The sequence below is a fragment of the Durio zibethinus genome, chromosome 25, assembly GCF_047325235.1.
Source record: "Durio zibethinus cultivar Kanyao isolate XHJ-2024 chromosome 25, ASM4732523v1, whole genome shotgun sequence".
In the NCBI taxonomy this organism is placed as follows: domain Eukaryota; kingdom Viridiplantae; phylum Streptophyta; class Magnoliopsida; order Malvales; family Malvaceae; genus Durio; species Durio zibethinus.
In genome coordinates this window covers 11,508,908-11,528,900 of record NC_143186.1, presented here as the reverse complement: position 1 = coordinate 11,528,900, position 19,993 = coordinate 11,508,908, and the positions used below count along the sequence as shown (strand labels likewise).

The window sequence follows — 19,993 nt, the reverse complement described above, 5'->3', positions numbered from 1 at the left end:
ACAAAGAACATTAAGAACAAAAGAAAAACAAGAAAATGTAACAGGCAAACAGCTCCAAATGTTTTACCCAAGGAAGCACCTGGCTGCGTATATCAAAAGACTTTAATTACTGTTGTGTTTGGATCATTTTGGAGTAGATGATGGATACAATTGAAGCTCAAGAGCAAGGCAGCAAATCAGGTTTATGCTCTGTCGCTTCTCTCTGGCTCTTTAGATGCATTTGCACGTAAGCACATTTGTTCAAGCTAGTATCTATTCCGACTATCACCTATAGGAAAATAAGAGGCTCTTTTTCTCATTAGAATAAAAATGTTTAATAGAGGGAAATCCCAGTTTATAGATTAAACAAAGTTTTCTTCTTTTCCTTTGTTGAAAGATTATGTGAGATGAAATTGAAATTATATAAGAATAATGCTAAGACCTAGAGTTTTTCACTCTTGGAGCAATGAAATATATATGTCCAATTTTGTTTTTAACGTGTTAATAAAGGTAGACGTACCGAGCACTAGAGATTATCCCAGCAGCTGCAGCAACCTTATTTTAGTCTTAAACCAATTCAGCAATCATCTCTTATGGTTACACAATGTATGATGTACAATGTACCATGTCATTGCAGAACTTCAAACACTTCTTCCAGAGGATGCATCTGCTGCCACCGATCAACCTTCAATGTTCAGACCCGATAAGCTCTGGCAATGGTGGGTTCTAGTGGCACTAAACATTGCATTTCTCTTGCTTGGTCAATCTTTTGCTGTCCTTTTAGGCAAATTCTATTTCAAACATGGTGGCACAGTAAATGGATGAGAGCAATTGTGCAAACAGCTGGATTTCCAATCCTCTTCCTCCCACTTCTATTGTTCCCTTCCCCAAAAATGTTCCCAAGTACCTGTGACAATACAAGCCAGCCTTCACTTGTCACTCTTGTTTTGGATTACTTCTGCCTGGGTTGTCTACTAGCTATAGACAACTTCTTATATTCATTAGGCCTTTGGTTTCTTCCTATTTCAACATATTCTCTCATTTGTGCAAGCCAGTTGGTATTTAACGTGATGTTTTCCTTCGTTATCAATTCCGAAAAGGTAACTATCCTAATACTTAAATCGGTAATCCTTCTTACCATATCAGCTTCATTGGTTGCAATTCATTCTGATTCCTCCGAATGTAAAGATGAGAAAGATTCCGGAGGAAAGAAAGAACATGTCATTGGTTTCTTATGCATAGTTAGTGCTTCAGCAGCCTATGCTTTTATTTCTTTCTCTTACACAATTTTCGTTCGAAAAAATACTGAAGAAGGAAACATTTGCAGTTGTGTTTGAGATGCAAATTTACACTTCTTTGGTTTCCGCTTTTGTTTGCATGGTCGGATTGTTTTCAAGTTCAGAATGGAAGAAGTTAAATTCTGAGACGGAGACATTTAACAAGGGGAGGGTGCTTTATGTCCTGAGTTTGGTTGGTGCAGCTTTAGCTTGATAGATTTGTACAGTAGGAGTTGTGGGACTAATCCTTTTGGTATCTTCTCTCTTCTCCTATGTTGTTAGTACGCTGTCTTTGCCATTTGTTCCTGTGGTTGCTGCGCTGTTTTATCATGAAAAAATGGATGGCATCAAGGTAGTGGCTATGTTGTTGACTATTTGGGGTTTTGCTTCTTATCTCTACCAGCAATACCTTGATGATAATAAGCCAAAGGAAGAGGAAACTGAAACCAATTCCAGGAATTGAAGATTCCAAGCTTGATGGAAATGCTGATAAGCTTGTTTGACCTGGAACTTTACTAAAATGAAAACTTGAGTTCTTTAAACAGCATTGGGAGATTGAAATTACCTTTTGTTTCATTCATATATAGAATGTAACTATAAGCTTCTTATTGCAACTTGTCTTGAACTTTTCAGTTTTGGGGTTTTATTTCTTTGTACTTTTACAGAAACTAAACGTTGTTTCTGTTGCGCCTGAAGCAATAATCACAACAATACAGAAGCAATAGACAACAATCAATAATCAAATACGCAGGAAAAATAAAGCACACCAAGATTTACGTGGAAAACCCTCCAGTGTAGAGGGAAAAACCACAGGCCACCAGAAAAATCTTCACTATCAAATAATAGTTATACAAAGTTCTTCTCTAGCTAAAACTAGAGCTAATCAACAACTAGAGAAACAATTGGAGAAATCTCACCAAATAAGTGACTCAACAAATACACCCTGGATTTGTTCCTAGAGAGCTTCAAACCCGATCTTCACCGTTCAGAATGTGTAACTCTGAATCATAAACCTCCTGACAAGGTTCCAACTCAATCGGACCACGGATCGACTTCCGTTTAACCAACTCTCCCTTCTCCTTTTTCTCTCTCTGCTTTTCCTGGCTTTTCTTCTTTCTCTGCTTGGTTGTCGACACACACCTTAAACAACCCCACCTCTTTTTTATTAAGTAGCTAGGGCTCTGTGTAAAATAAAAGATCAAGGCCCATGACCTTTACTTGGTCCAAAACCACTTACATGGGACTGGACCCCATTTTCCTAACAATCTCCCCCTCCAGTCCCATTAGAAGGAGATTCATCACCATAGCAATTTCATTTGGAACTTACCTTGGCCAGGGAACTCATTCCGGCCAAGTTACTACAAAGCTCAAGTTTTTCCCTGGGAAGTATCTTAGTCAACATATCTGCCACATTTTTATCAGTATGGACTTTCTTCAATAGCATCTGCTGTTCTTCAATCACTGAACGTAACCAATGATATCTAACATCAATGTGCTTTGTTCTAACATGGTACATGGTATTCTTACTCAAATCTAAAGCACTCTGGCTATCACAAAATACCACATACTCTTTCTGATTCAACCCCAATTCAAAAAGAAAACGTTTCATCCAAAGCATTTCTTTACATGCTTCAGTTGCTGCAATATACTCAGCTTCTGTAGTTGACAAAGCAACACACTTCTGCAACTTAGACTGCCAAGATACAGCTCCTCCTGTAAAAGTGAACAAATACCCTGAAGTAGATTTCTTACCATCAAGATCGCCTGTCATGTCAGCATCAGTAAACCCTTCTAGAATTGGTTGTGAAACTCCATAAGTCAAACACATTTTTGAGGTACCCCTCAAATATCTAAAAATCCATTTTACTGCTTCCCAGTGAACCTTCCCTGGATTAGAAAGAAATCTGCTCACTACACCAACTGCATGAGCAATGTCAGGCCTTGTACAAACCATAAGATACATTAAAGAACCGACTGCAGAAGAATAAGGAATACTAGACATAGCTAGTTGCTCTTCCTTAGACACTGGACAAGATTTCTTACTTAGATGAAAATGGTTGGCAAGTGAACTGCTAACTGATTTAGCATGTTGCATGTTGAATCTACCAAGCACTCGTTCAACATACTTTTCCTGTGACAACCATAGCTTTCCAGCTCTCCTATCTCGGATAATGTCCATACCAAGAATCTGCTTTGCTGGACCTAAATCCTTCATATCAAAGGACTTAGACAATTGTTCTTTCAACCTGCAAACCATACTAGCATCTTGTCCTACAATCAACATATCATCAACATATAATAATAGGATAATGAAGTTACCATTAGGGAATTGTTTAATATACACACAAGAATCCGTTGCTGTTCTTTTATAGCTATGACTCACCATAAAAGAATCAAACTTCTTGTACCACTGTCGCGGAGCTTGTTTCAAGCCATACAAGCTTTTTTTCAATTTACAAACTAAGTGCTCTTTCCCTTTCACTTCAAAACCCTTAGGCTGATTCATATAAATGTCCTCCTGCAGATCACCATGCAAAAATGTAGTTTTAACATCAAGTTGCTCAAGCTCAAGATTCAAACTAGCTGCCAATCCCAGTACCACTCGAATAGAACTCATTTTTACAACTGGAGCAAAAATCTTATCAAAATCGATGCCTGGTTTCTGAGAAAAACTTTTTACTACCAATCGAGCTTTGTACCTCACTAGTTTGTCACCATCCTTTTTCAACTTGAACACCCATTTATTCTTTAATGGCCTCTTTCCTGTTGGAAGTTTAACAAGATCATAAGTACCATTCTTTCGCAATGACTCCATCTTTTCTTTAATTACTTTTAACCAGTGCTCTCTATTCGGAGTAGCCTGCACATCTTGAAAGCTTTCTGGCTCCCCTTCACTGGTAACTAAAATAAAATCTGAACTTGGATACCTGGTAGATGGCCTACGCTCTCTAGTAGATCTCCTGAGCTGAGACTCTACATCACTTGATGCTGAAGGTAGCTCCCCCTGCTCAACACTCTCAGGTAGAGAGGATTGCTCCCCCTACTCAAAACTAATAGCATCTGGCTCATCACCAACTATGGCTGGCTCATTCATATCCCCAAGTTCTGTTTCTGGCTCATTTTCACCATCTGTGGCTCTTTCTTGTGAAATCTCTGTCGGTGTTGAAACATCACATTCAACAGTAACTCATGTAGTCTTCTCATTTTTCTCAAGGTCTGCTATGGTTTCTTTTTCATGAAAGACCACATCTCTGCTTCTGACTGTCTTTCTCTTTACTAGATCCCATACCCTGTAGCCAAATTCCTCATCACCATATCCTACAAACACACACTGTGTAGCTTTACTATCAAGCTTTGACATCTGCTCTTTTGGTACATGCATGAATGCTTTACACCCAAAAACTTTCAAGTGAGAGTATGAAGCATCTTTCCCTGTCCACACTCTTTCTGGAATGTCAAAGCCCAAAAGAACTGATGGTGACCTGTTAAGTAAATAACAAGCTGTGTTGACTGCTTCACCCCAGAATGGCTTTGGTAATTTTGCCATCCTCAACATACATCTGACTTTTTCCACAATTGTGCGATTTATTCTTTCAGCTATACCATTATGCTGCGGTGTTCCAGGTTCTGTCCTCTCATGCCTGATCCCATGCTTTGATCAATACTCTTCAAAGCCTTTAGATGTGTATTCCCCACCATTATCAGTTCGAATACACTTCAAGGGTAACCCTGTCATCCTTTCAACCATGGCATGAAATTTTTAAAAATACTGCAGTACCTGACTTTTGTATTTCAACATATACACTCAAGTCTTACGTGAAGCATCATCAATAAAAGTAACAAAATATCTGCTACCACCTAATGACTCAACCTCAATGGGACCACATACGTCAGAATAAATTAATTCCAATCTATTTTCTTTTCTCTGAGAACTTTTACGAAAAGAAACTCTATGATGCTTACCAAACAAACAATAATCACATGAATCGAGAGACATACCTTTGGTCAAGGGAATGAGAGAGTGCCTTGCCAAAACCTGTAACCCTTTTTCACTCATGTGTGCCAGCCTCCTGTGCCACAAGTTTGCTGAAGCATCATTTTCAACGGTATTTACCTGGTTACCGTTCAATTGCATCCATGTCTTATACATTGTGCAGCATAGTTTTCCCCTTGCAACTACCATAGATCCTTTGAGAAGCTTCCACTGTCCATTCTTTTGTCGGCTTTCATATCCCTCCTTATTAAGGACATTAATAGCAAGCAAGTTCATTCTTATATCTGGAATGTGTCTAACATCCCTCAAAGTCAACATGTAGCCTGTACTAGTTTGTACAACAATATCACTAATCCCAACAATCTGCGACACACTCTTGTTTCCCATCTTGGTACAACCAAAGTTTCCTACTTTGTAAGTTGTAAACAACTCTCTCTTAAGAACACAATGATATGCCGCTCCTGTGTCAACTATTCACTCAATGCCGAGATCACTAACATGATTACAATCACCATGTGTACAAATCAAAGTAACCGAATCACTATCTGAATTCACTGCTGCAACATTGCCATCATCTGAACTCTTGCTTTTCTCATCTTTTCGCTCTTGCTTCAAGATTCTACAATTTCGTTTTATATGACCCGCCTTACCACAATGGAAACACTTCACTTTCCCTCTAGACTTGGATCTATGTTTAGACTTACCACGGCCTTTTGAGTTCTGACCTTTGTCGATGTTTCTACCTCTGTTCTCTGTGACCAGAGCTTGATTCTCAGGGTCTACATCTTTTCGCCTCGCTTCTTCATTAAGCATACTGTCCTTTACCATTTCTAATGTCACCTTATAATCAGGAGCTGAATTAAAAACAGTCACAACTAGAGTATTCCAGCTGTCTGGCAATGAACCCAAAAGAAATAATGCCTTCATTTCATCATCGATCTTAAGTTCCATAGTAGTCATCCGATTAAATATATCTTGAAAATCACTCAAGTGCTCTGTAACAGATCGTCCATCCCTATACTGTAAAGTTGCAATCTTTTTAACAAGCATAACTTTATTCATACATGTTTTTCTCTCATACAATGCTGCCAATTTTTCCCAAACAATGTGAGCATCTGATTCCTGCGCTACATGATGGAACACGCTGATATCAACCCATTTTCTTATTGTAGCCAGCGTCTTTCTACCTAGCTTCTTCCAGCTTTCATCTTTCATATCTGCTGGTTTAGTCGAATCACCCAATACTGATTCATACAAATCTTTGCAGTATAGATGATCCTCCATCATAGACTTCCAAATTGAATAATTTGATGCTGTCAATTTTATCATGAAACCTGTATCACCCTCCATGATCTCAAACAGAATTTACTTCTATCCTGGGTTGCTTCTGTATCGATGTCTCAAAATAACTCTCGCTCTGATACCACTTGTTGCGCCTGAAGCAATAATCACAACAATACAGAAGCAATAGACAACAATCAATAATCAAATGCGCAGGAAAAATAAAGCACACCAAGATTTACGTGGAAAATCTTCCAGTGTAGAGGGAAAAACCACGGGCCACCAGAAAAATCTTCACTATCAAATAATAGTTATACAAAGTTCTTCTCTAGCTAAAACTAGAGCTAATCAACAACTAGAGAAACAATTGGAGAAATCTCACCAAATAAGTGACTCAACAAATACACCCTGGATTTGTTCTTAGAGAGCTTCAAACCCGATCTTCACCGTTCAGAATGTATAACTCTGAATCATAAACCTCCTGACAAGGTTCCAACTCAATCGGACCACGGATCGACTTCCGTTTAACCAACTCTCTCTTCTCTTTTTTCTCTCTCTGCTTTTCTTGGCTTTTCTTCTCTCTCTGCTTGGTTGTCGACACACACCTTAAATAATCCCATCTCTTTTTTATTAAGTAGCTAGGGCTCTGTATAAAATAAAAGATCAAAGCCCATAACCTTTACTTGGTCCAAAACTATTTACATGGGACTGGACCCCATTTTTCTAACAGCTTCAGCAAAAATTTATTTCATTTAACCTAATTTAACCTTTTCTGGATAGAAGATTTCATTCCAGGCCTACCATTAGTATGAACCCAGATAAGCACATGTAGTGTGAAGGGAGATTTTCATGGATCAAGATTCAACAAAAAGTGCCTAAACTATTTGCCTTCACAGCTATACATTTACTTTGGTTTATAAAAAACAGACAGATGTCCTCTGGCTTAAAAGAAATTCCCAACTCCCACATAAATAGTAAAGGACAGATGGTGGAATATTCATGGTGACAGTACAGACTTTCACATGATAAACTTAATTATTCTTCCATATTCAACCTTTTTCTCTTGGCAGTTTGGCTAAAACCAGTAATATATTTGCTACTATTTCAGTAATTGGTCCAAATTTTTTCACAATTTTTCTTTCTCAAAGTTACTATGAGAATTCAATATCAGAATTCAGAAGTAACCTTTTTTTTTAACCATCAAATTATCATATGTAGTTAGAATTTTGTACAAACGGATGCCCTAGAGGAAGGGCACAATGACTAAACTAAAAGTAGGCCAAAAATCTCTCTCAACACATGAATCATGCATGATTTAGACACGTGTCATCATACCGATACCGATGCCACCTATGCAAATGACGTGGCCCTTCAAAGTTCACGAGAAAATAGCCTCAACTCCACCTGAAGGGAAGGAGTTAACATGCACCAAACTTAAATGTCAAAGAAAGCATGCGGACAAAAATTGAGTTTGGCTTTGGTCATTTCTCAGATAAACTCTAATCTGTGTGAAAATGTTGAATCAAGAAAAGAGCACTTTTTCTTTTTCTTTTTTCCTTTTTTGTCTTCAAGCTAGCTGTTTCCTATTCACTTTTTTCGTTGTCCGTTTTACATTCATTTCTGGGTCCAACTGATATTCCATGAAGATTTTTTCAAGTTTCTAAGCTCCAAAGTTTCTGCTTCTTCAATATCTTCTGGCAACTGCCAAGTTAGTATTCTAACATATTTCCCTCTGTAGTAATATCACATTCCACTTTAATGTTTCTTAATAGAGTTTTAAGATCTTGGTTTGTTGATACTTTTTGCTAGGGTTAGAACTCCATTGAACATGTTTCAATGTCCTGCTTTCTAGCAATTTTTTTCTTATGTTTGAAAAGATAAGGTGAGAGAGTTTTGGAAACAATAATTGAACGTTACTGTGTAAGAGTTTATTTGAAAGTTGGTAGCCAGCTAGCTCCTAATAATTGGGAGATGTTGCCCTTTAGGATGAAATGAGAGAGGTGAAACTGAAATTTTTAATCTTAAACTCATTCTAGTTTGCCATGATTCTCCTGTTTTTTAGTCTTTCCTTCTCATGAACAAATAGTTATGTATAAAAATACTGGAAGTGACTGATTTCAACAGCTGCTTTTCAATGCACCTTAGGTGCTATCGATGGTGGCTTTGAAATAAAAGTTCTAACTTCTAAAGTAGTGATTGCTTGAACAACTCTGTCAATGGTAGCTAATTTGGTTTTTTTTTTTTTTTTTCCCTGATTCTTCTTACTCAGTTTGAGAGCTTTTTTCCTGGAATGATTGGTATCTCAAGCAAAAGTGTCAGTAACTTCTATCAAATACCTCTGCTGCAATATCTTATCATTCTATGGTACCAAAACAATTTTCAAGTTGGTTAATTCCCATCTTGTTTTTGCAGAAGTAAATGGCAAATGATCTGGGAATAGCATTCTACATCACCATATGCTGCATTACCTTTATCATATCAAAGATCATTCTTACAATTCTCCTTTATAAGCGATGGAAACAAAAGAACGTGATTTATGAGGAAGGTTTCTCAGGTATTTAAACCTTCTAAATGATTAGTCGATGATTTTTCCTATAATTTGACTTTCTGATAAGCAAAAACATGCTTTTCTAACTTGGTATTTTCTGTCATATGCATAAATGCAGGTGGGAAAGTAGTGATGTTTAGGTCTCCAGTGTTGCAGTCTCTAACATCTGATGTGCTGTTGAAGAAGACATTGAAGTTAAGCAACAAAGACATCATTGGTGCTGGAGGGTACGGTACAGTGTACAGGTTAATGATAAATGACACCTTGGCCTTTGCTGTGAAAAGGCTAAACAGAGGAACTGCAGACAGAGATAAAGGATTTGAGAGAGAATTGGAAGCAATGGGTGATATCAAGCACCGCAACATTATAACTCTTCACGGATATTACAGCTCCCCCCACTACAATCTTCTTATATATGAGCTAATGCCTAATGGAAGTTTGGATGCTTTTCTTCATGGTATGCACATTATTTCTTCAAAAGAATCCATATTTGTCAATGTTGAAAGGGACTATAACTTTTCTTATTTTTATTTTCAAGCAAAGAGGTCAAAATTTTGATTCCCAGTCATTTGGCTCATGTAGCCACCCTTAAGACATGGCATCTAGCAAGACTCAAAAATTTTCAGAAAGTAGGATTAATTTGGAAGTTAAATATCAGAACTGATGCGTGAAGCACAAAATCAAGTTTAACTGTGTTTAACTTTTCTGGGGTTAATTGATGATCGATTAAACCGTGATGCAGGAAAATCAATGGAGAGTAAGATATTGGATTGGCCAACAAGATATAAAATAGCATTAGGTGCTGCAAGAGGAATAGCATACCTTCACCATGATTGTATCCCTCATATAATTCACAGAGATATCAAGTCCAGCAATATATTACTCGATCAGAACATGGAGGCGCGAGTCTCAGATTTCGGACTCGCCACTTTGATGGAGCCAGACAAGACTCATGTTTCAACATTTGTGGCTGGAACCTTTGGATATTTAGCCCCAGGCACGACGAACAAAATTGTAGTCATGCTTCTCCCCTACTGTTTTGACTTTTTTATAATTAAATTTGGTTCTTCTGCAGAATATTTCGATACAGGAAGAGCAACAGCAAAGGGCGATGTTTACAGCTTTGGAGTTGTTTTGCTGGAGCTTTTAACAGGAAAGAAACCAACGGATGAAGCATTTCTTGAGGAGGGAACAAAGCTTGTTACATGGGTAAGTTTTCTTGTTTCATGAACATTTAGTTTGACATTATTGTTTATTACTACTTGATATTGGCTACCTTTTTTATTCAAATCCTAGTTTATGCAACACTTTCTTTTGTCCTCAGGCTGCAACCTCTTTTGTATTAAAAAAACCCAATAAAATGGTTACATCACCCCCTTGGTAGCAACCTACAAATACGACGACGATAATTTCCTCTACTAGCTCATATTTAAGAAGTTTAACATAAACTTGAAGTTTTATCCTGAATACTTACGTGAAAATGTTTGATGCTGTATTTATTGAGAGATTTATGAACATCCATCACAGTATTAATCATTCTGCTAATATTTAAACAGGTAAAGGGAGTTGTTGAAGAAAGGAGGGAAGAATATGTGCTTGACAGTAGCTTAAGTTCTTGTCCTGTGGATGAGATTAACAATACATTCAATATAGCATTGATGTGCCTTGAAACAGATCCTTCCAAGAGGCCTACAATGGCTGAGGTTGTTAAGATGCTGGAGCAGATAAAATCAGGGAGCGCTGTAACTGATTCTTAATGTTGTTCTTAGTCTAGTCATTCAAAACTACTGTACATACAACATTTTTATCCTGTTTTTATATTTTTGATTGAATAATCATAAACAATTTACTTGAGGACTGCAGCCAGCCCACCGGCAACTGAGGTTTTCAATGAAGGAGAAACTGGAGCATCTCCAAAAAATACATCAAAAAGGGCAGAACCTACATTTGCTGACTCAATTGTAGCATCAATTCTAGTTGGCAATCCATCTGCCGAGACAGCAACCTGAAAGAAATACACATTATCCAAATGAATATGTATGTGTAAAAATGATAAAGGATAAAAGAGGAGAAACTAGACAGTCCTTGATTAACATCATGGGTAAAATGTTTTATCCCATGTTAAACCATGTAAAGAAAGAATAATGTCCATTTAAGTTACACTCACAAGCATTTTAGATGGATCTGGCCAAATCAAAAAGATGAAAGTGCCTTTGTTAAGAGGTCGTCCTTGGAAAATACTACGAAATGTGGACAGAGCAGATTCATCAACCGGAGTTGGTTTCTTAATTCTTGGGGAGATGGCTTCATCCAAAGCATCCCAGAAAGTTTTACCATCAACATCTCTCACCAGCACAATCTGTAACGATTTCTCCAGAGGAACTGCAGTTAAAAGAAAGATAATTGGCAACCTCAAAATGGCTCTTTCCTCTCTTCAAAAATATCTATATATATAAGCCTTATAATGATATATATATATATATATAAATATATATATATGTATGTCTATATATCATATCATTATTACCCTCAAAAATTGACTTAAACAAGGAGAAATCATCTTGAATCTGAGCAGCTGACCGTCCCTTCCAGGCATCCAATTTACTTAAGATGGATTGATTGACATATAGTCCCGCTGCATAAACCTTAACACCAATGATGGCAAAAACTTTCTCCCTGTACCCTGAGATCATTAGGCAGCTAAGACAGTTGTACATAGAGCATTCCGCTAAAGGGTTATTAATAGCACTCAACAGTGTAATACTTTTGTCATATTTAAGGAATGTTTTGTTTGTTTATTCAGAGGGCGTTATTGGAAATCACATGCATTATTAAGTAAACATTATCAATAAACTAATTCACAACTGCAGAAAAACAAGTATGTTAACTGCTTATTCCAAGTAATATCTTCCCACAAAATCTTCCCATTCATTCCCCATACTCTGGAGAGTCAAGAAACTTTCTTATTTCAATATCTAAACTCCTGAAGCCTGTACCATAAGGCTTTTCCTGTCAAACAATCAAAGGAAAATGTATGCAATCTCTTAACTACCAACAATTTCATGCAATGGTTCTCTCCATGAAAGATAGCCCACTAGCGCATTTCCTCTAAGTAGCCCAGAACTTTGCAGGTATATTGAAGAAAGCTACATGATCATTCTTTCAAATTATGATCATAAGTTTTCAAATGAAAGATATAGAGCACCCCTAGCTCATTTGATTCACCTTTAGTTTTCTTAATCGTAGATATTCTAGCCATCTGTTACTTTAGCAACTTACCTGTACCAAGCAAAGACAATGAACTTGAATGACCAGGCAAACTTAAGGATGTCTGAAATTTCACTTTGGTTGTAGGCTCCTCAGTGTAATCTGCAGTTCCCACTACACATCGACAAAAGGAGAAACAATATTAGGATTTTTTTTTAAGGAAAATGATGCGAAAATGTCTTCACATACTTCCAGCTACTTCATATATTCTTAAGAACGTGGAGAAATCATCCATTATAGTTTATCAAACTAGCATATCAACTAATTCCAAAATAAGAATAGAAAATGATAACTCTTATATTCCCTCCATTCAATTTACCTGATAAGGAATCAAATGTTCAATGTTATCATTTTGCATTAATCTTCTCCATATCAAGTAACTATGGCAGTCTTCCCACTTAACCTTTAGTGCACAAACTGTAAGCACATCTTCCTCAAGATATAACCAGTATAACTGAGGCACTACGGAATTTTGTAAGTGTACACTCTCAAATAAGAACATTGTTGGAAAAAATCGATATTCCCCATACTGTTAAGCCTTTAGCAAATTGCAAGAAAACCAGAATATTACCTTTTGTACTTCATACAAGTACATCTTAATCCACAATCATTTAATTCTAGCCATTAATTGGCTTAGGGGACATTCTTAAATTCTATTAGCCTGACAACATCCACATATTAATGAAAGCTTAAGCAATTAAAAAACAGTTCACCTGATCAGAAGTACTACTAATAAAAACAGAACTTAAATTCATGATTAACTAGCATATCATTCTGTCAAATAAAATGCTAATTTTCTACAATTCTTATCTACAGTACGGACTTTTTTTCTTTTATTTTTTGGAATTTGTTAGGGCCAGAATGCAGTATAGGCTGAAAATTTGATTATCAAATTTTCAAGCAACTCTTCCTGCCAAGAAGTTAAAATTTTTCTCGTTCTTAGTTTATGCTGAAAACCAAAACCTTGATAGCTTAATTCCTTGTACCCTACCAAAATTTCCAAAATTGTGACAGAATCTTCAACTAAACAAAACCTACTGATATTAATTTTATTAATTGACCATGCACATGAAATTATCCTCATTCCTCAATACTAAGGGGATAGAGAATGCCATCTAAATATTTCAAGAAAGCTACATAATTTGAGCTTACCTAACCAATGTATTAAACAAAACTTAAAAAAAAAAAAAAAAAAGCCAGGAAGTTATAAACAAAACCAATCAGCTCAAACATTGTTCTTGGAATGATTGTCAACAAAACAATTTTCCATGCACATAAAAGGAAAAAACTGCAACTCTAATTTGTTTCAATCAGCAAATTCAAAACTTTTTTCATTCAGTTTAACACAAAACTGACAAGAAAAAAGAAACAACTTTATATAAGCAATAGAAAATTTAAAAAAAAAAGATTTTGGGAATTTACCTGAAGAAGAAGCTTTCAAAATGAAAAGGGTTCCAGTTACTTTGTTGTTCTGAGGAGAAAAACGAGATGAAAGAGACAAAGAGTGAGATTTGTGAAATGAAAGAAATGGGTGTGAAAGTTTTCTGGGATTGGGATTTTGAAGTTTAGAAGGAAATGTTGAAGAGATGCACATTGGTGTGGAAATGGATCCTAGTCCACTCATCATTTGAGTTTTTGTGAGTTAAAATCCGCAGTTCCAGGACTCTCGAATGGAAAATGTTTATGGAACTGAAGTCGATAGTCAACTCCGTTGAAGTCTACTTTCTTTACTCTTTAAAAAGCTTTCACTTTTTTTTTTTTTTATCGAATGTCCCCAATGGGACCAGTTGTTCAGTTTTAATCCTCATCAAATGAGATTTTTTTTTTTTTTTTGGAGAGAATTTTAGCCGTCATAATTTGAGTTTTTTACTTGGAATATTGTCCATCCTCACTGAGAAATACTCTCCCAACACAATGGTGTTAGAATCTACGGTCAATTCTTTTAAAATGATTGGAACTTAAATTAATTTAAACACGTAAACTTAAATAACTAAAATATAAAATTAGATTAATCTAAATTCAAAATAAATTAAATTAAAAAACATTTGAATTTTTTTATTTAAAATTATTCAACATAAATCTATTCAATCAATTATCACCTCTAATTTTGAATTTAACATGGATAGATGATTTATAAATTGAAGATAATTATTTTCAAATTTTTAACTCAAAATCTTTATTAGTGATGGCAACGGGTCGGGTCCGGGCGGGGCGGGTTTTTGCTCGCCCCGAACCCGACCCGATTTTAAATATGCAATACCCGAATCTGTATCCGACCTGATAATTTTTTCATTTTTAATATTCGAACCCGATCTGACTCGACATTGTATAAAATCAAATCCGATCCGATCCGAAATTAATAAAATATTATTTTAAATATAAATATAAAATTAAATATATATAAAAATATATATAATTAAATATAAAATTAAAAAAATAATTTTTTTATATATATCGGGTCGGATAGGGTTGGGTTTGCTCAAAACCCGACCTCGACCCGAACTCGAAATTTTTTTTACTCTATCCAACCCTACCTGACCCGATACCCGATTTTCAAAAAAAAAAACTGACCCTAAAGGGTCGGATCGGGTCGAAACCCGACAAGTTCGGGTGATTTTGCCCACCCTGATCTTTATATATGAAAATTTGTCATTTTTTTACTGATTGTCAAGGCTCAAGTTAATTACACTTTAGGCTCCAAAGTGATTTCTACATGTCTAAGTCTAATGTCTTTTCATAATTTTGAATCAATGTATTTGAAGGATTCCATTTCTTTGTTGGACTAAAGCACCTAAACTATTTTTTCATAATTTATTTCTAACTTATTCCCCCTTTTTTTCCTTCTTTTTTTTTTATCCAAGCTATAAAAATTTAAAACAATTTTTAGGTTTTCAAATTGAATTATGAGATTAAAATGTAGAATTTTTTATACGATAAAGAAATATATTTTATCATTTTTATTATGTAAATAAATATTAAATGTAAAAAAATATTTTCGCATTAAGTTGTCTGATTTTTACAACCAATAATTGTAAGGACGTGGATCTTATCTATATTTAATAAAAAATTTAATTTTTTATTTGAATTAAAGTGAAAATAAATATTATATTATAAATATAATTTTAAATTTTTATAAAGTATAAAGATTAATACAAGTAATATAATACTACGATCTATTGCCGTAACCTTATAAATATTTTTGTATATTTAATACATAAAATTTTTATTAAATAATATAAATTATTATTTTAAATTAATTAAAATTAAAATATTTTTATAAAAAATATATATTAATATATATTTATAAAAAATTACTTAAATTTACAAGGTAAAAATTTTAAAACTAAATTTTTATTTTTATTTTTTTAAAATTATATATATGAGAATTATCCATGCTTATTAAATATTCAAGAGAATAAAAATAAAAATAAATTTAAAATATTCATTAAAAATAAATATTAAAATATATATAATATAAAAATCAAAAAATAAAGATGAAAAATATTTTACTTTACTAATTCTCTACTCACATTGGTATCCTTAAATAATAGCTCAATCTTCATATCAAAATGATAATAGTTATAAAAATATTGTACAAAGAATTTGCAATATAAAGATAAAAAAAAATAAAAATAGTGAAATTTAAAATTTAAAATTTAAAATTATTAAATATTATTTTTTAAAAAATTAACCGAATTAATACTCAGTATTAATATCTTATTCTTTCATCTACTACACTTCTTATTTCTCTTTAGAATTGGGGTTCGATTTTCATGGCTGGTGCTTGCTTTTAACAAAGCTCTTTGGCCAGCATTGAATTGACAAATGTGCGTCGGTGAACATTTCGGTTTGGCCATCAGGTGTCAAATTTGATGCCAGTTGAGAGATCTGACGCCCATCAAATGTGGCAACCCCATGCATGATCAACGACTTTGAGGTAGCGATAAATAAAATATTTTTTATTTTATTTTTAAATTTTTTATATTATATTTATCTCCACTATTTATATTTAAAAGATATTAATAATTTTTATATTTATAAATTTAAAAAAATAAAAATAAAAATGATTTTTTTGTTTTTTACTTTTAATTTATATATTTAGATAATTTTTTACAAAATACATATTAATATTTTTTTTAATAATAATATATTAATTTTAATTAATCTAAAATAATAATTTATATTATTTAATAAAAAATATATTTATTAATTATATATAAATATATATAAAATATAAGTACGTGACAGATCTTAAATTATTTGTTTTCATACTTATATTTAATAAAATTTTAAAATTATATTTATTTTAATTTTTATATCAATAATATAATATCTATTCTAATTTTTATTTAAATAAAAAATTAAATATTTCGTTAAATATAAATAAAATTAACTTTCCTATTTTAAAGTGTCGAAAGCTAAACGCGACGCTACACAGCTGGCACCAGATCAGCATTTGTTGCATTTTCAGTGTCAAAAGGTGGCAGATCCAGGATCAAGTTGCCAATTTCAATGCCAAAATATTAAGCCACATTTTTGCTTTCGGTGAAAAGAGGGTGGGTGTTTAAAATTAAAACCGTAGCAATTCAAAATGTTCCAATGTTGCATTTCCACTTTAATCCACTTATTTAAAGTTTATCTTGAAAAGAGGCTCCACATTCCACAAATGTGAAAATATAACAGAAAGTTCTCTAACAAAATTCCTTTTTATGGTCAATTCTCATTCAATTCTTGTAAAGAATCTTTTAAAAATAAAATTTTAAATACATTAAATCAATATTTAAATAGTAAAAAATAGGTTACCATAAAAATTACATGTCGCGAATTTGCACAATAGTTTTGCATTACATCAACAAAAATGGAAAATAATTTGGTAAAGGCAGTGCTAACATGTTAACATTCCTCCAAAAACAGTGAATTTGATCTATAAATCAATTTGTGTCTGTTTAATCTAATCATCTTTTGCTCAAAAAGTGTAATAATCAAAATCCCACAACAGAAAACAAATTGAAACTAAATTTTAAGAATGAACCAATTAGAAAGCAAAACCATGAAAGGTAAGCAGTTGGTCCCCACCATTTCTGTCCTTTCCTCTATCCATTTTCTGCGAGAGAGGTCCCTATTCCAACCCTAACGGCTCTTCAAACAATGTAGCCGTTAGACTGACTTTTCTGATCTTTACTCTCCCACTACCTTAAAAGGCCGCAGCTTTTCTTTGCTTTCCTCAAATCAAACAACTTCAATTACTACTCCCATCATTCGTTTTCAGTTCACAATAGTCATTTCATATTCTTTAGTACAGCTTTCAATGGCTAAAGTGGCAGCACTCTCTCTGTTTTTCCTGCTCTTGTCCTTCATTTCAGGTAGTTTAGTTCTTTCCTCCTAGGTTTCATATTCATTACTAAAGTACAAGTTAAAAAAGGTTCATTTTACAAACTTTCACAGTTTCACTTCTCTTTACTTTCTTTTGGGTCTTTGCAAGATTTTCATGAATGTAATTGAATTCTATCTGAGTTTTACTACTTCAATTAATTTCTTGCTTAAGTTGTTGGTTTAGTCTTAATCTGACTTGGGTTTCTAATAAGTAGTCCTATCTCCAGCATTAACTGGTTTTTTACGACATTTTTTGGTTCCTCAGATCTTGGTTTGGTTTTGTTTTATGACTCTAACTACATTCAATTTTCTTTTGGTTTGATTCTCATTCTTTTGCTAGGAGGAACTTCGATGATGGTCAATGGACAGGTAATTACATCAAGTTTTTGGGCCCTGTAAACTCAAAAACTAAGGTCAACTATTGTTTTCTTATTGATTGCAAATTTTGCAAATGGAAATGCAGAAAACTTGGTGTGTGGCTAAGCCATCATCAGACCAGGCAACTCTTCTGGCAAACATTAACTATGCATGCTCTCAAGTGGATTGCCGTGTTTTGCAAAGGGGTTGTCCTTGCTTCAGTCCTGATAATCTGATGAACCATGCTTCCATTGCCATGAATCTTTACTACCAATCCAAGGGAAGAAACACGTGGAATTGTGATTTCAAAGGCTCTGGTCTCATTGTCGTCACTAATCCAAGTAAGTCTCATTTCAGTAAAAGATAGAATCATAAAAATGACTCCCATTTGTGGCTAAGGACATGATTTTGTTTATGTTCCTTAAGTAGTTCTTTCCAATGCACCCATAATTTATTATTATCTGAAATTCTATTGGTAGAATATTGAATTCTTAATTTCAGTAATCTTAATTCAATACATGACAATCTTGAATCTTGAATATTATCTGAAATTCTGAATATGATACAAAACAAGAAAAGAAAAAGAAATACCATACTAAACTCTGAAGTGGGGACTATCCAAATCCTTCATTTCAGTTAGAAAAATGCAATAGGATTCAGGGACTTTATTATATCAACTAGTTTTGTGGTCTTGAACTCAAAACTGAGATCTAGAGAAAACTCCAAAGAGTGAAAAGGATCATTATTGATATTAATCTTGAAGTTATCTAATAAAACAGGAAATCGAACCCAAGGCCTTAAATGATGGATCTAGAGAATGTTGTCATTTTTTTTCATCTTCAATAAACTTTACTTCTTTTAATCTAACGTATTAAGTGATTGTCATGTGATATGTAAATGTGCTAAAATCTATGTTCTTTGGGTGTTTGTGCAGGTTATGCTACCTGCATTTATGAGTAGCTGAGCACTGTATTGGTTCAAGCAACTGTATGTTTCCTTTGGAAATGGAAAACTTGTAGCTTAAATTATTAACTTTTCTATTTTTCAGTATATGGAATATGTAACTCACTTAAATTAACCTGGTTGATTATAAGCTTCTGCTATTAATTAAATTGGTTAACAAATGTGAAAAGATATTCTCATGGAAAGCTAATTTTAGCTGAGATGATGCTATCCTTTAATCCTTACAACCCAGCTTGGAAACCTTCAAAAGGGTATCAAATAGATACACATCCAGCTCATCACCCTTTTTTGCTTTTCTTTTCTTGATTCTTTTTCCTTGATGATTCTTTCTTTTATTCAACTTTACAGGGTCTTTACAGGACAAAAGTTAACTATCCAGGGAATCTGCAATATCCAAATCAGATATTGATATTAGAAAATAGATAAAAAGGCACTTTTCATGACTAGCATATATAGTGGGGCTTTATTGTTCCCAAAAAAGATAATCCAAACTTCATATCTAATTTCCCAGGAATATGTAACATGTGCACAAGAAGAATAAAATATTTTTAGGGATTTAAATATTATTTCTATTTCCATTCTAAAAGAAATCTTTTGAGAATTTATATGTAATTATTTCTTCATAATTTGATCCCATTTATGATCTTGTTTTCATGACTTGGTCTTGGTTTTTACTGTTGGTTCAACTTTTTCATTACGTTGTTTTGGTCAAATGGAAAAACTTTTTATTTATTGTGATTTGAAAGATGAAAAGTATTAATATAGCCTACATAACCTTAGATATTTGGCCGTTTGAATTGATTCTGCTAGAATTGACGGTCTCTTGCAAATGATATTGGAACTAATGCTAAATTTATTCTATCAATTTTTTTGGAAAAAAAAACAAATATCTTAAAGTTAGTTTTTAAAGTTATTATATTAAATAATTTTTTTAATATAAATATATTCACAAAT

At 33.8% G+C, this 19,993-nt stretch overlaps 3 protein-coding genes and 1 pseudogene across 4 annotated transcripts; 3 read left to right on the top strand and 1 right to left on the bottom strand.

The window, feature by feature from the left end:
* The first annotated feature begins 346 nt into the window (after nt 1-346).
* LOC111276575 (putative purine permease 11 pseudogene) lies at nt 347-1,930 on the top strand (annotated as a pseudogene).
* Nucleotides 1,931-8,117: 6,187 nt separating this feature from the next.
* On the top strand, nt 8,118-10,941 carry LOC111275987 (receptor-like serine/threonine-protein kinase At1g78530). Its single transcript, XM_089754693.1, is given in 8 exon segments — nt 8,118-8,239; nt 8,801-8,845; nt 8,944-9,085; nt 9,198-9,536; nt 9,822-10,076; nt 10,155-10,288; nt 10,636-10,804; nt 10,807-10,941. Coding segments are annotated over 6 exon segments (1,056 nt in total). The 5' UTR covers nt 8,118-8,239; nt 8,801-8,845; nt 8,944-8,949; the 3' UTR covers nt 10,830-10,941.
* Nucleotides 10,827-14,070, bottom strand: FAP3 (Chalcone-flavanone isomerase family protein). The gene is made up of 5 exons (XM_022861676.2): nt 13,769-14,070; nt 12,359-12,460; nt 11,607-11,762; nt 11,247-11,461; nt 10,827-11,084 (listed from the first exon to the last, which is right to left on the bottom strand). Exons 1-5 carry the CDS (start codon nt 13,971-13,973, stop codon nt 10,926-10,928), a joined length of 837 nt encoding a protein of 278 aa, XP_022717411.2. The 5' UTR covers nt 13,974-14,070; the 3' UTR covers nt 10,827-10,925.
* Nucleotides 14,071-17,555: 3,485 nt separating this feature from the next.
* On the top strand, nt 17,556-19,657 carry LOC111276576 (Carbohydrate-binding X8 domain superfamily protein). Of its 2 annotated transcripts, XM_022862326.2 has the most exons (5): nt 17,556-17,709; nt 18,060-18,088; nt 18,183-18,417; nt 19,011-19,063; nt 19,388-19,657. In XM_022862326.2, the coding sequence occupies exons 1-4, from the start codon at nt 17,655-17,657 to the stop codon at nt 19,034-19,036; spliced, it is 345 nt and encodes a 114-aa protein (XP_022718061.1). In that variant the 5' UTR covers nt 17,556-17,654; the 3' UTR covers nt 19,037-19,063; nt 19,388-19,657. The 2 variants fall into 2 exon arrangements, with proteins under 2 accessions (XP_022718061.1, XP_022718060.1); XM_022862325.2 differs by lacking the exon at nt 19,388-19,657 and having other exon boundaries at nt 19,011-19,359.
* The last annotated feature ends 336 nt before the right edge of the window (nt 19,658-19,993 follow it).

Bases quoted from the DNA above. Each gene is read 5' to 3' on its own strand.
- FAP3 (XM_022861676.2), bottom strand. From the start codon at position 13,973: ATGATGAGTGGACTAGGATCCATTTCCACACCAATGTGCATCTCTTCA. The intron at 11,763-12,358 runs GTAAGTTGCTAA...TAATGATCTCAG, and splicing joins ATTGTCTTTGCTTGGTACAG to GGTACAGGGAGAAAGTTTTT. The intron at 11,085-11,246 runs GTGAGTGTAACT...TATTTCTTTCAG, and splicing joins CAGATCCATCTAAAATGCTT to GTTGCTGTCTCGGCAGATGG.
- LOC111276576 (XM_022862326.2), top strand. From the start codon at position 17,655: ATGGCTAAAGTGGCAGCACTCTCTCTGTTTTTCCTGCTCTTGTCCTTC. The intron at 18,089-18,182 runs GTAATTACATCA...ATGGAAATGCAG, and splicing joins CGATGATGGTCAATGGACAG to AAAACTTGGTGTGTGGCTAA. The intron at 18,418-19,010 runs GTAAGTCTCATT...GTGTTTGTGCAG, and splicing joins CATTGTCGTCACTAATCCAA to GTTATGCTACCTGCATTTAT.